This window comes from Lemur catta, chromosome 8 (genome assembly GCF_020740605.2).
Source record: "Lemur catta isolate mLemCat1 chromosome 8, mLemCat1.pri, whole genome shotgun sequence".
Classification (NCBI taxonomy): Eukaryota; Metazoa; Chordata; class Mammalia; order Primates; family Lemuridae; genus Lemur; species Lemur catta.
The window spans coordinates 100,135,664-100,148,902 of NC_059135.1; the positions used below are offsets into that span (position 1 = coordinate 100,135,664).

Sequence of the window (13,239 nt, forward strand, 5' to 3'; positions counted from 1 at the left end):
AGACAGAAAAGTTACCAGTGTTTTATAAAAAAACAAAAACAAACCAAAAAAACCAAGGTAACAATACCAATTTAAGGACATTGAGGCTATCAAACCTCTCCTGCAACTAAATGTACTTTAAAAATCATTGTAAGCTCTCCTCCATTCAAAGTACCAAGGAGTGACAAGTTTTATATTGATCTACTTTCAAAAAAACATAATACAACACAGCCATGACTAATTAACATTACACAGATTTTTAAAATTTTAATTTTATTAATACACAATAGATACAGTATTTTGGGGGAATCACCACAGTGATAATTTTATTTTGCACTTAAAACTCTTTTTTGCATTTAAAATAATTTTTTACATCAATATTTTAATGTCACAATTTGCATACTGAAGAAATCTGTGACATCATGTGCTGGTCAATACAAAACACAACATATTTTTTCTTATTTTTTATTTTCAAGTTTCTATGATGGAACACACAACTCATTTTCCTTAGAAGATGTAAATACACAAAATGCCAATACAACAATCCTACTTTCCAAAATAAAAACTCTGACAAAGTTGAAAAATACAAGTGTGCTTATAGGAACAGTAGGATGAGGTATATAACATGAAGACTACTGGTAAATTACATAAATATACGTGACAATTTGGCTTTTCATTGCTTACCCATAGGTCATGATTTTCACTGCTACAAATAAAAGCCTCCTGCTTTCCTAGTTTCTGCTATTTACTAGGGATCCCAACCCAGTTAACAATGAAAGCGACCAACTATCAACAAAGAACCCACAGTTTATTCAATACCCTTTCATCTGGACTATGCCTCTATCATGTGCAAATTTTTCCTAAGAAAAATTACAGCTTGATCCCCAAATGAGAAAATTTACCCACCTAATAAAATACCATATGTTCGGATTTTATTCATTTCAAAAAGGTTTTCTGTGTTATGCTAAGAGGATATTAAATTAGCTGTGCATTACATCCTTTTCCAAATTCCCTGATTAGAAAAATTATACTACATACTGGTTGGCTCTACTTACACGACAGTGTTTCTTTACTGATGTTTCTACTGTTTAAAGCCTGTGGGGCAAATAGGAGGCCTAAGACTAACTACGACTTCTAAGGACCTCAGGCTGCCATCTCTTTCTCCCAGCCCTTCTCAGTTCTCCCTGTTGTCTATCACAACCTTCTAGTATCAGAAGACCTGTTTATTTTGCTAATGTGCCACTAATGTTTACCATGATTGCCTTTACTCTGTCTCCATTTTTTTCAATTGTTATTTGCTCAACTTTTGACTATTAAACCATCCTACACCTCTGGATGCTATTAACCAACAACTGCATCCTCAGGAATTGGAATAATAAAAACACAAAGAAAATGATTACAATAGCATCTATGGGAATATTAACTGGATATCTAGGAAACAGAGATGGGAAGATTTTTTTTATCGTAAATCCCTTCAAATTTTAAATTTTTAAAACATGTGAATGTTCTATTTATTAAAAATTTTTATTTTTAAAATCTCAGTGAAAATGTATGAAATGCCTACTATATACCTTCATAGAGCTGACAATTATGGTACAACATAGTTCTTCAGCTTTCCTCAGGTATTTTCCTTCCTAGTAACACACCTAAGAACTTTTCATTCACTTTGGGATGCTGCCTTTTTTTTTTTTTGGAGACAGGGTCTTGCTCTGTTGCCCAGGCTAGAGTGCAACGGCATCATCACACTCCTGCAACCTCAAACTCCTGGGCTCAAGCGATCCTCCCATGCTGGCCTCCCAAAGTGCTAGGATTACAGGCGTGAGGCACCACATGTGGCCAGTGCTACTTTCTAAACAGTAACAAGTGTTCCCATTCAAGGGCAAGTCCAAGACCTGCATTAATGTGTATCTATGATTCAGAAAGAATTCTATGGAGGCAAAATTAACAAAAACCACCCAAAAGTAGTATCTTACTAAATGTATTAAATAAGACATTTAGTAGATGAGTATTCCAAAATAAAATTACTAGTAATAAACTAATTATTGCAGATATACATTTAAAATAATGTTTAATTTTTCTTTATTCTATCAAATATATTTGCAGACTAACTAGCTCAGGACTAATTTTCTCACAACAACAGAATACTTACCCTAACAACAAATACGGGACACTTTACTTTATTTGTTGATGTCCGAACAAATTTTGTTGTTACCGCATTCATAGGATTATTCAACATTCCTATAGGTGGGACCAGCTATAAAAAAACAAAATTGGGTTCTTACAGCATCTGATTACACACAGAGCAGAAACCTGGGACATGGCAAGGTAATATCACTTCAACATTTAAAGGTAAATTTGGGACTACACAAGACTTTCAAAAAGATCTATTATAATGGACTACAATTAGTCTATATTAATTAAATGAAGAAGAAAAAGTGAAATACAGGTAAGTTAAATATCCATTATTACTAAACAAAGAATAAAATCAAGTTATCAGATTAAGTACCAGATTTCCCTAATTACTTCTCAAAGCCAACATAATTAAACATGTTCACAATACACCAACTTTCCTATTACAAGACTTTAGGGAGTCCAACCATTTGTTGGACATTCTTTTAAGCACCAAAAGTTTATCCATGATTAGATGAAAAGGAAAATTTAAATTCAAAGAAAATATAATCCATAGTTTATATAGATGTGTTATATTATCCCTTTAGGGATGTTTTATTTTAATTATAAGAATATAAGAAGGATCATTTTTATTGAAAGTTATTCTAACAGCTAAATCAAGTAAAATAAAAAGAAAGAAAAAAGATTAAAATGAAAAGAAATTTAATGTTTTTTAAAAACTGTTTTTAACTTGAGGTCACATATATTTAGGGTTACATGTACAAAGGTTTTTATTAAACTAGTATGACAATTCTTATACTTACATCATTATAATAACCTGCATCAGGCTGAATTGCCCGCATGTCTCTCTGATCTCTTTGCCATATTCTGTTCTGTTAAAAAATAAATAGATCAATTAATAAATTGGTCTAATTATACTCAATTTGAAATTAACTATTAACAAAATATAAACTATATTAAATGGGGAGAAAACAGGATTAAAAAATGTTATTCTCCTCTCTTCCCAGTTCTTCCCAGAGTCAGGAAAAGCTGGGTTGAGAGGGCAAAAAATTAAATAAAAGAAAAAAATGTTATGCCCTAAAATATAAATATTAGTGGGTATCTTAAAGAGATTTCCCCTCTTACCTTACTGACGTTGCTTAGAACTTCCCTCATTTTACTCACATCAGCCTCCACCCACTCAATCAAGATGCTGTGCACCCCAACACATGCTGACTGATGTTAACTTACAACAGGCTAGGAAGTAGACAGACAATTTTCCTATCTTGCTTATGGTTTTTCTTTTTTTTTTTAATTTAGAGAGAGGGTCTCACTCTGTTGCCCAAGCTGGAGGGCAATGGCACAATCACAGCTCAACGTGTAACATCAAATTCCTAGGCTTAAGTGATCTTCCCACCTCAGCCTCCTGAGTAGCTGGGACTAAAGCTATGCACCACCATGCCCAGCTAATTTTTAATTTTTTTTTTTTGTAAAGACGGGATCTCAGTATGTTGCTCACTATGGATTTATAGGTGTGACCCACCATACTCAGCCTTAAATTCTTTATTTACTTGTTTTAACCTAAGAATTAGCCTCTGTGATTGGGTAATTCCCTAGGTTATCCTAGCACTTTGGGAGGCTAAGAAGGGGGATCATTTGAGCTCAGGAGTTCCAGACCAGCCTAGGCAACATAGGAGACCCCATCTCTACAAAAAATAAGAAAAATTAGTTGGGCATGGTATCCCACACCTGTAATCTCAGCTACTTAAGAGGCTGAGGCGGGAGGATCACTGGAGCCTAGAAGTTCAAAAAAACAGTGAACTGTAATTGTGCCACTGCACTTCAACCTGGGGGACAGAGCAAGATCCCATCAAGAAAGACAGAGGCTGGATGCCCTGGCTCACACCTGTAATTCTAGCACTCTGGGAGGCCGAGGAGGAAGAAATGCTTGAGGTCAGGAGTTCGAGACCAGCCTGAACAAGAGCAAGACCCCATCTCTAGTAAAAACAGAAAAAATTAGCCAGGCATCATGGCACATGCCTGTAGTCCCAGCAACTCTGGAGGCTGAGGGAGGAGGATCACTTGAGCCCAGGAGTTGGAAGCTGCAGTAAGCTATGATGATGCCATGGCACTCTAGCCCAGGTGACAGAGGTAGACTCTATCTAAAAAATAAAGAAAGAAAGAAAAGAAAGAAAGAAAGAAAGAAAGAAAGAAAGAGAGAGAGAGAGAAAGGAAAGGAAAAAGGAAAGGAAAGGAAAGGAAAAGGGAGAGGAGAGGGGAGGGGAGGGGAGGGGAGGGGAGGGGAGGGGAGGGGAGGGGAGGAGAGGAGAGGAGAGGGGAGGGGAGGGGAGGGGAGGGGAGGGGAGGGGAGGGGAGGGGAGGGGAGGGGAGGGGAGGGGAGGGGAGGGGAGGGGAGGGGAGGGGAGGGGAGGAGAGGGGAGGGGAGGGGAGGGGAAGGGGAGAAGAAAGGGAAGAGAAGGAAAGAAAGAACGAGCTCAAAAGGGGAAGACTTGCAACAGACCCCTACCCTGCCTTTACTTAGCATCTCAGCATTGCTTTCACCCTATGGGACTGTAGTAGGTGCTCAACCCTCAAGTAGAGCCCTCTTCCTGATCATAAGCGCTACCTATCACCAGGGCTTGGAAGTGGGAGAATCCATATTCACCATGCCAGTGTCTCTGACACCCAAAGTTTTGATTCTAAATGTATGTTTCTCACAGAAATATTCCTATGTTGGTAGTCTCTTGTTATTTCATATACACTGTGGGTTTAGTAAGTGTTTTAAGGTTGGCCTAGCCATTAAAGTACTCTCTTCTAATTTGCTGTGAACCTTTAGAACAAATCCTATTTCTAAAATGGAGCCTTATGTTAATAACTTTTTAGAAGATGCACAGAGTAAAAAAAAGTACTGGTGGTTTAAGGTCTTCCTTAAATGCCCTCATTTGAAATTCCACTTCATCCCACTAATTCAAGAAACACAGGTATACTTATTACCCTACATTTAGAAACCTTTCTTCTTTTTAAATAACGGAAGTTTGATCATCTGAAGAACATTAATTGGACTTACCTCCAAATACTTAATTACAGACGGATTGTAGTCTATGGTTTTCCGGTTTACAGCTTTTCTCATTCGTTTTCCATCAAAAGTAAGCTGTTGCATTGCTTGCTGCTGTGCAAAATCAGGTCGCTTATAAAACAGCTGTCGAGGTGCCTGGTGTTGAAACCTTGGCATATGGAAAAAACGAGGAGGAGAACCAATTTCTGTAGCCATGGTGATGTTTTCCTTCTAGGACACTAGGATAAATAAAAAATATTATCATTACAAATATCAGCACTAAAAACATTTTTAAATGAACACTTTTTACACTTTTCTTCCCTTTTCTAACATTTTGTAAGTAGATAGATTGAAAGCTAGAAATGATACATCTACTTACAAAATGAATTAGCAGCCATGACTTGCTTAGTGACAGGGATACATTCTGAGAAATGCATTGTTAGGCAATTTCATTGTATAAACATCACAGAATGTACTTATAGAAACCTAGATGGTATAGTCTACTACACACCTATGCTGTATGGTATAGCTTATTGCCCCTACACTACAAACTTGTACAGCATGTTACTATACTGAATACTGAACACAATGGTTAAGTATTTCTCTATGTAAACATAGAAAAGGTACAGTAAAAATATGATATTATAATCTTATAGGACCACCATCATATATACGGTCTGACATTAACAGAAATGTCATTATGTGGCATATGACTGTATGTATATAGATTAATGGCAGAAACCAGTTATATACTTAAAAAAGACTAATTCGCAGAATAAGTGCTAATAGGCGTTTGTTGTAAGATTCAGCCTGAAGGAAGAAACAAAGAACAATTTATAATAGCTTGGAGGTGGGGGGTGTGAGTGGGTGTGTATGTGTGCATGTTTAGGGAAGAAAAGGTAGAATCATTGGAAACTGTTCACATTTTTTAAATTAAAATTTCATTTAGAGGCTGGATAGTAAAACAAGTTTTTAAGTTTATCTTACCCTATTTTATACAAGATTCACTGAAAGTTTTAAAACCTGACTTTTGTCCTTTTGAACTTCCTAGGAATAGTGCAGAAAGTGAAATAAACTACCCCATTTCATATTTATAATGAACGCAAGAAGTACATATATCTAAGTTTGGCAATAAAGCAACCAACACATAAACTTATTGTATGTGTATTTATTTATGTATAAAAGCAACATTAAACTATTATCTGAACACAAAAATGTTAAGACCCTACAGTTTTTCAACTTCAATGTTCTACACTTAATCTTATGTGCTAATAATACAAATATGAATGATTTTAAAATAAATTTTAAGCATATGTTAAAAATCAGGCCAGGCGCAGAGGCTCACGCCCGTAATCCTAGCACTCTGGGAGGCCGAGGCAGGCGGACTAGTTGAGCTGAGCAGTTCGAGACTAGCCTGAGCAAGAGTGAGACCCCATCTCTACCAAAAAGAAGAAGAAAAAAAAAAAAACCCAGCTGGGCGTTGCCTGTAGTCCCAGCTGCTGGGGAGGCTGAGGCAGAAGGATCAAGGATCACTTAGAGCCCAGGAATTGGAAGTTGCAGTGAGCTACAATGATGCCACCAATGATGCCACTGCACTCCACCAAGGGCGACAGAGTGAGACTGTCTCAACAACAACAACAACAAAAAAAACAGGGCAACTAAACACCTCTCCTCACAACCTCCTACCCCCTTCATTTTTAAATATATGTATATATAAATAGACTAAAAAAATCAGACCATTAAAAGCACACAAAGGACAGAAGTTAGAAGCATTTCCACAGTTACTTTTATTTCAAAAGAAGGAAAGACTGTAATCTCCATCATTTTTCTGTATGCTTAAATTTGCCTTATCTCACTCTTAGGACACTAAATAAAGGGCCTGAAAAAATTGATTTCCTTTGAACGAAAATATTCTTAGTACTATTTCATCCTTGTCAGTCTGGCCCCTCCTGAAACCATTAAATAATAATAATAATGCTATAATAATAACAGTAACGAGGAGATGGGTGGGTGGAGGGAAAAGAAATCCTGACCTATACACACCAAAAACAAATAATACAGTAAAATATGCATTTAACAGGCCGGGCACAGTGGCTCACGCCTGTAATCCTAGCACTCTGGGAGGCCGAGGCGGGTGGATTGCTCGAGGCCAAGAGTTCGAGACCAGCCTCAACAAGAGCGAGACCCCCGTCTCTACTAAAAATAGAAAGAAATTATATGGCCAACTAAAAAATATATATATAGAAAAAATTAGCCGGGTATGGTGGCACATGCCTGTAGTCTCAGCTACTGGGGAGGCTGAGGCAGTAGGATCGCTTAAGCCCAGGAGTTTGAGGTTGCTGTGAGCTAGGCTGACGCCACAGCACTCACTCTAGCCCGGGCAACAGGGTGAGACTCTGTCTCAAAAATAAAAAAAATGCATTTAACATATATTATTTCCACCCTTCTGGAGCAATTCCAGAAGGTCCCTAACTAATGTTAATTTGTAATGAGATGAGAAACATTCTGTTTCTTAGAACTGAATGTGAATTAGAATGTACAAAAAGCACTAAGCAATTGACTCAATGAAGCTGGTGGAGAAATCTGTTTACTCAGCTATCCCATGAATCCAGTAAGCTTCAGTATCCAGATTTCAATTAACAGCTTCAATTCAGATGTCTAGGCCACTAATTCTAAAAGGATACAGTTTTCAAAAGCATAGTTTTAAATTATTATTTTTTTCACTTTAAAATCATCAAACGTATACTTTTATCAGAATAAAATTATTCTAATTTTTTTTTTTTTTTTTTAGTAGCGTGGTCTCACTCTGTCACCTAGGCAGTAGTACAGTGAGTGGCTCAACCATAGCCCACTGCAGCCTCAAACTCCTGGGCTCAAGCGATCCTCCCAAGTAGCTGAGACTACAGGCGATAGTTTCTAACACTACTGACATCAAATGAGAATAATAAAGATTTTTACACATCAAAAGGTGCTTAAATATTATTCAGCCAAAAAAGGAATAAAGTATTGATACAAACTACAATATGGATGAATACCAAAAACATGCTAAGTGAAAGAAGTCAGCCTCAAAAAGTCACATGTTGTATGATTCCATTTGTATGAAAAATCCAGAATATGCTAATACACAGAGACAGAAAGCTAAGAGATAAGTGGTTGTGAGGGCCTGGGAAATGACAGGAAAGGAGAGTAAGTGCTTAACGGGAATGGGGCTTCCTTCTGGGATAATATTTTGGAACTAGAAGTCGTGGCTGTGAAACACTGCAAATATACTAAATGCCACTGAATTGTACAGTTTAAAATGGTTAAAACAATGAATTTTCTGTTACATGAATTTTATGTCAATTAAAAAAATGAAACAGTATATTGCAATGGGAAAAATTTTTAAGTGGACAACAGATGAAACAACAAAGTTGATGGTTGTTGAAGCTGGGTGGTGGGTACATGGATACAAAGCACTAACTACAGCCATATCAAGGATCTACTGTACAAATATGAGGAAAATGCCTGAAGTCAAATGCAAAACAGTCGTTACTAAGACTCTTTTGAATAATGTATATGTTAGAGATAGAAAAAAGTATTAATCCTTCATTTAAGACGTTATAGAGGACAAGGAAAAAATATTATCCCATTTACAGATCTGTTGAGTAAAACTTGTTTTTAAAAAAAAGCCTTTAACTTTTCCATGAATGGCTGGGCGCGGTGGCTCACGCCTGTAATCCTAGCCCTCTGGGAGGCCGAGGCGAGTGGATCGCTCGAGGTCAGGAGTTCGAGACCAGCCTGAGCGAGACCCCGTCCCTACTAAAAAAATAGAAATAAAAATTAGCTGGACAACTAAAAATATATATAGAAGGGATTGGCTGGGCATGGTGGCGCATGCCTGTAGTCCCACCTACTCGGGAGCCTGAGGCAGGAGGATCGCTTGAGCCCAGGAGTTTGAGGTTGCTGTGAGTAGGCTGACGCCACGGCACTCACTCTAGCCCGGGCAACAAAGTGAGACTCTGTCTCAAAAAAAAAAAAAAAAAAAAACTTTTCCATGAATGGTCGGTCAAGTACAACCTGTGTTCCAGAAATAAAGGTCAAGCATGAATAAAAATAATTATATTTCAAATCAACAACCAGGACTAAAATAAACCAAAAACAAACCTCCTCACAATACAGTGACCAGACTTCACATATATATACCTTTCAAACTGCAGCTTCACATCCTGCAAACCATTAAATTACTTGGCCAAAGTCACAACAGAGCCCCTTGGTGGCTGTTAGGGACTGAATTGTGTCCGCCCCCCCCCCCCCAAAATTCATATGCTGAAGTCCTAATCTCTAGTACCTCAGAACATGACTGTATTTGGATTTAGGGCCCTAACACAATCTGATTGGTACTTTTTAAAGAAGAGATCAGGGCACAGACAACACAGACAGAGATGACCATACGAGGACACAGAAAGAAGACAGCTACCTGTAAGCTAAGGAAAGAGGCCTCACCAGGAATCAACCCTGTTCATACCTTCATTTCAGGTTCTTGCCCTCCAGAAATGTGAGAAAATCCATTTCTATTGTTTAAGTCCCCTAGTCTGTGGAACTTTGTTATGGCAGCCCAAGACAACCAGTAGAGTGGCAGAGTAAGGGCAAAGTACCTGGACCTCCTAATTCTCCTTCAACGTGGGTTGCCAGCAGCTTTCAGCAATAATGACATAACAGCTTTCTCTAATATGAGAAAACTTGTCACGTGAGATTGAAAAATCAGTGACCCAGATAGGAAAAACCATCCCTCAAAAGTCATTAGAACTATACTTCGGGCTTCACTCAAGACTAATCTTCAAGGATTTAGATTTATAACCAAATGCAGAGAAAAAAAATAAGAGTTTCATCCTTCATGGCAATAATTACTGTGATTTGTACTCACTACAGTATTTACTTGAAGTATATTAGTAAAACACCACAACTTAAACTAGAAGTTAGGTTTGTCCCCAAAACATATTCACCTCATATCTGGAGTGGAGGGACAGGGAGGAAGATAGAGGGGTTGAGAAGGGAGAGGGGCAGGAGAGAGAAACTGGCCTGTGGTTCATGCCAGTAATCCCAGCACTTTGGAAGGCCAAGGCGGGAGGATCGCTTGAGCCCAGGTGCTTGAGACTAATCTGGACAACATAGCGAGACCTTGTCTCTATGAAAAAAATTTTTTTTTAATTATCTGGGCACAGGGGCACATACCTGTAGTCCCAGTTACTCTAGAGGCTAAGGCACAAGGATCTCTTGAACCTAGAAGGCTGCAGTGAACTATGACTGCACCACTGTACTTCAGCCTGGGCAACAAAGCAAGATCCTATCTCTTTTTCTTAAAAAAAAAAAAAGAAAAAAGAAAAAGAGAGAGAGAGAAAAACTGAGGTAGAGAATGGGCAAATAATTTGCCTATGGTTATTCGATACATACAACAGAACCAAATTGCTGAGACAAAAATCCACCTAAATCACTGAATTCATGCCTTTCTCCCACACAAACCTTCAATGTTTCAAACAATCAGCACAATTTTATCAAGTGCCTACTTTACCTTCTATGCTGCATCAAGTACAGCATATTGCTCTGATTCACTAAATATTCATTCCTAAATGCTTTTCTTTTTTTACTCTAATCCCATGGCAGATTCCATTCCTAATTTCATAGAACAATAGTTTTCAGGCTTTGTGGTGCTTGGTCCCCACCTCTATTGTTAGCAAATGTAAAGACTCCTGGATACACAAAAGTTTACAGCATATTCTTAGCCTTCCACCTTTCAACTACCCACCAAAATTAGGCAAGCCAGTCAACTTCTCTACACGTTTTCTCAACCTGTAAAATGAGGTTAATGTGGATAACCTCAAGGATTCTTTTTGCTTGAAGATAATATTTTGCATGAAATATTGTATTCCTTTAGCCAATCTAGTGACCAGTCTACTGAATGAAACTGAACATCCAAACTTAGTTCACCAATGTCTGTGTACAAGTACATCCCAGCATCATAATGCTACTTCTTGTCCCAACTAACCACAAAATAACTTTTTATAATCTTAGTCACATACTACCAAAATTATATAGTTAAAGATAAAAGTTAAAAGTGAATAAAAAAACATAAATACAAATTTCGTATTTTAGAACTATGCTAAACAATAACTTATTTATAGACTCTAAACCTCTAATTAAAATAATAAAAACTTGTTAGAGCAAGGGCTAACAAAACCTCAAAAACTGGGAACAATGATAGTAGAATGAACAGAAAGGAATTCAAGAGAAAGATAATATTTAAAGTGAAAATTATATGGAAAGATTGATACAGGATATGAACAGGCACCACCAAAACCACCAAGGCAATTATTAGTTACTAGCCATTAATACACACACACTTACAAATTGTCAAAACAGCTGAAAGAGCCGGGCATGGTGGCGCACACCTGTAGTCCCAGCTATTGAGGAGGCTGAGGCAGGAGGAATGCTTGAGCCCAGGAGTTCGAGGCTGTAGTGCACTATGAAATATGCAGTGTGCGCCTGTGAAAACCCACTGTATTCCAGCCTGGGCAACATTGCAAGACCCTGTCTCTAAAAAGAAAAAAAAAAGTTGAAAAAGCCCCTCGGCATGGGGAAGTATAAGATGAAACACAATTTATTTAAAGAACTAATCAGTGAGCCCTGGCTATTTGCCAGGCAATGAAGACAAACAGAAAGACACAAACAGACAGATACACATTCTGTTCTCAAATCTGAGACTTTTTCAGTACAGAAGAGCTCGAAAAGAGAGCCATGTGAGAATCTACTACACTGAGACCCCGCTACGCTGCATGCCAGGCACTATTACAGGCAGTACAGATACAGCACAGAAAGCTTACAGCACAAATCAGCCTTAAGAAGCTTAAATTCAGGGTGGGGTGAAGAAGACACTTGAGGAAAATAAATACAGATCTCTCTCTTTCACTCAGCATACCATGGCCAACATAATGTTTTCCCCAACCAAACATAATCCAAAATAATCTTTTCTCCAACCAAACCATTCTGACTCCATCATTAGAAAAATCTTACCACAGCAGATCTCCAATTAAACACAGAAAAAAGGTGTATTTCTTACAGGAAAACGACCTAGCTAAAACTCAACTAATTTCACAAATTCGATACAAAATTAATTTCCTAAGTGCTTCATACACTTGAGTAAAAAGAGCTTTAAAGTAAGATTCAGGAAGGCAGATTGAGGCTCTAGCATTTAAAAAAAAACAAAAAACCCTACAATGTGAAGCATCACGAATGGGCCTAAAGTAGTGTTTTTTCTTTAAACCAGAAATTACATCCTATTGGTGGTTCCTAAAATCACCGTGGCTGACAAGCGGCATAAAAAAATAGAATCTACAACTGAATCGCACATTTGAAAGAACTATTTTTGTGCAACTTCTGTTTCTGTTGTGTATGTGCACATACTGGGTCACAATATTAATTTTCTTCCTAGGAATTTATCAAGTGAAAGCCAAGGGTTTAATGTTAACAAACCACGCGGTGTTTCCTTCCTGTGATCTTCTGCTTATGATCACTTAATGTCTGCTGCCACTATATATCCATAGCCAAAGAAGGTCATACATAGCTACTGTCCAGAATGGGTATGGTACCTAGCCCCAGTAGCTGGAGAGCCAGAATTTGGTCCAATTATCAAATCCAACAATCCCTACACCACGTCAACCACTAATCAGAGCAGAGCTATTGATCAAAACAAGAAAACTTGTTTTCCCAAACTGAGATAACAGAATTCTAACCAAAAGCAAATTAATGATGCATTAACTAGCTAGGATAGCAGGTACAATTACTGTGGAGCTTTTTAAAATAATAAAATGTTTTAAGATTCCTACCTCCATTAACACTCCTGGACCCCAGCGTCAGAACTTCAGCCTGGAAACCTGTTTTAGATTATCTATCTCCAGTCCACTAGGACTTTTAGGGTACTAAAAGAAATTTGATACCTAATATGTCACCAAAATTTGAGGGGATCTACATGAGCAGTAGACTGAGCCAGTAACAAAACGATCAACCTGCTCTTTCTCTTCATTGCCCAGTATTTAATTAATATGAATCTAAACAAATCAGGA

At 37.7% G+C, this 13,239-nt stretch overlaps 1 protein-coding gene across 5 annotated transcripts in view; it reads right to left on the reverse strand.

Moving 5' to 3' along the window:
• Positions 1-13,239, reverse strand: part of WDR33 (WD repeat domain 33) — a 98,967-nt gene that overhangs the window by 59,009 nt on the left and 26,719 nt on the right. For 4 of the 5 annotated variants that reach the window (XM_045558844.1, XM_045558847.1, XM_045558848.1 and 1 more), the window contains exons 2-4: positions 5,156-5,382; positions 2,913-2,981; positions 2,129-2,233 (exon numbers count right to left, since the gene is read on the reverse strand). In XM_045558844.1, the coding sequence (XP_045414800.1) occupies positions 2,129-2,233; positions 2,913-2,981; positions 5,156-5,359 (378 nt within the window). In that variant the 5' untranslated portion in view covers positions 5,360-5,382. Of the gene's footprint in view, positions 1-2,128; positions 2,234-2,912; positions 2,982-5,155; positions 5,383-11,524; positions 11,714-13,239 lie in introns of all 5 variants that reach the window. The other variant, XM_045558846.1, reaches the window with a different exon arrangement.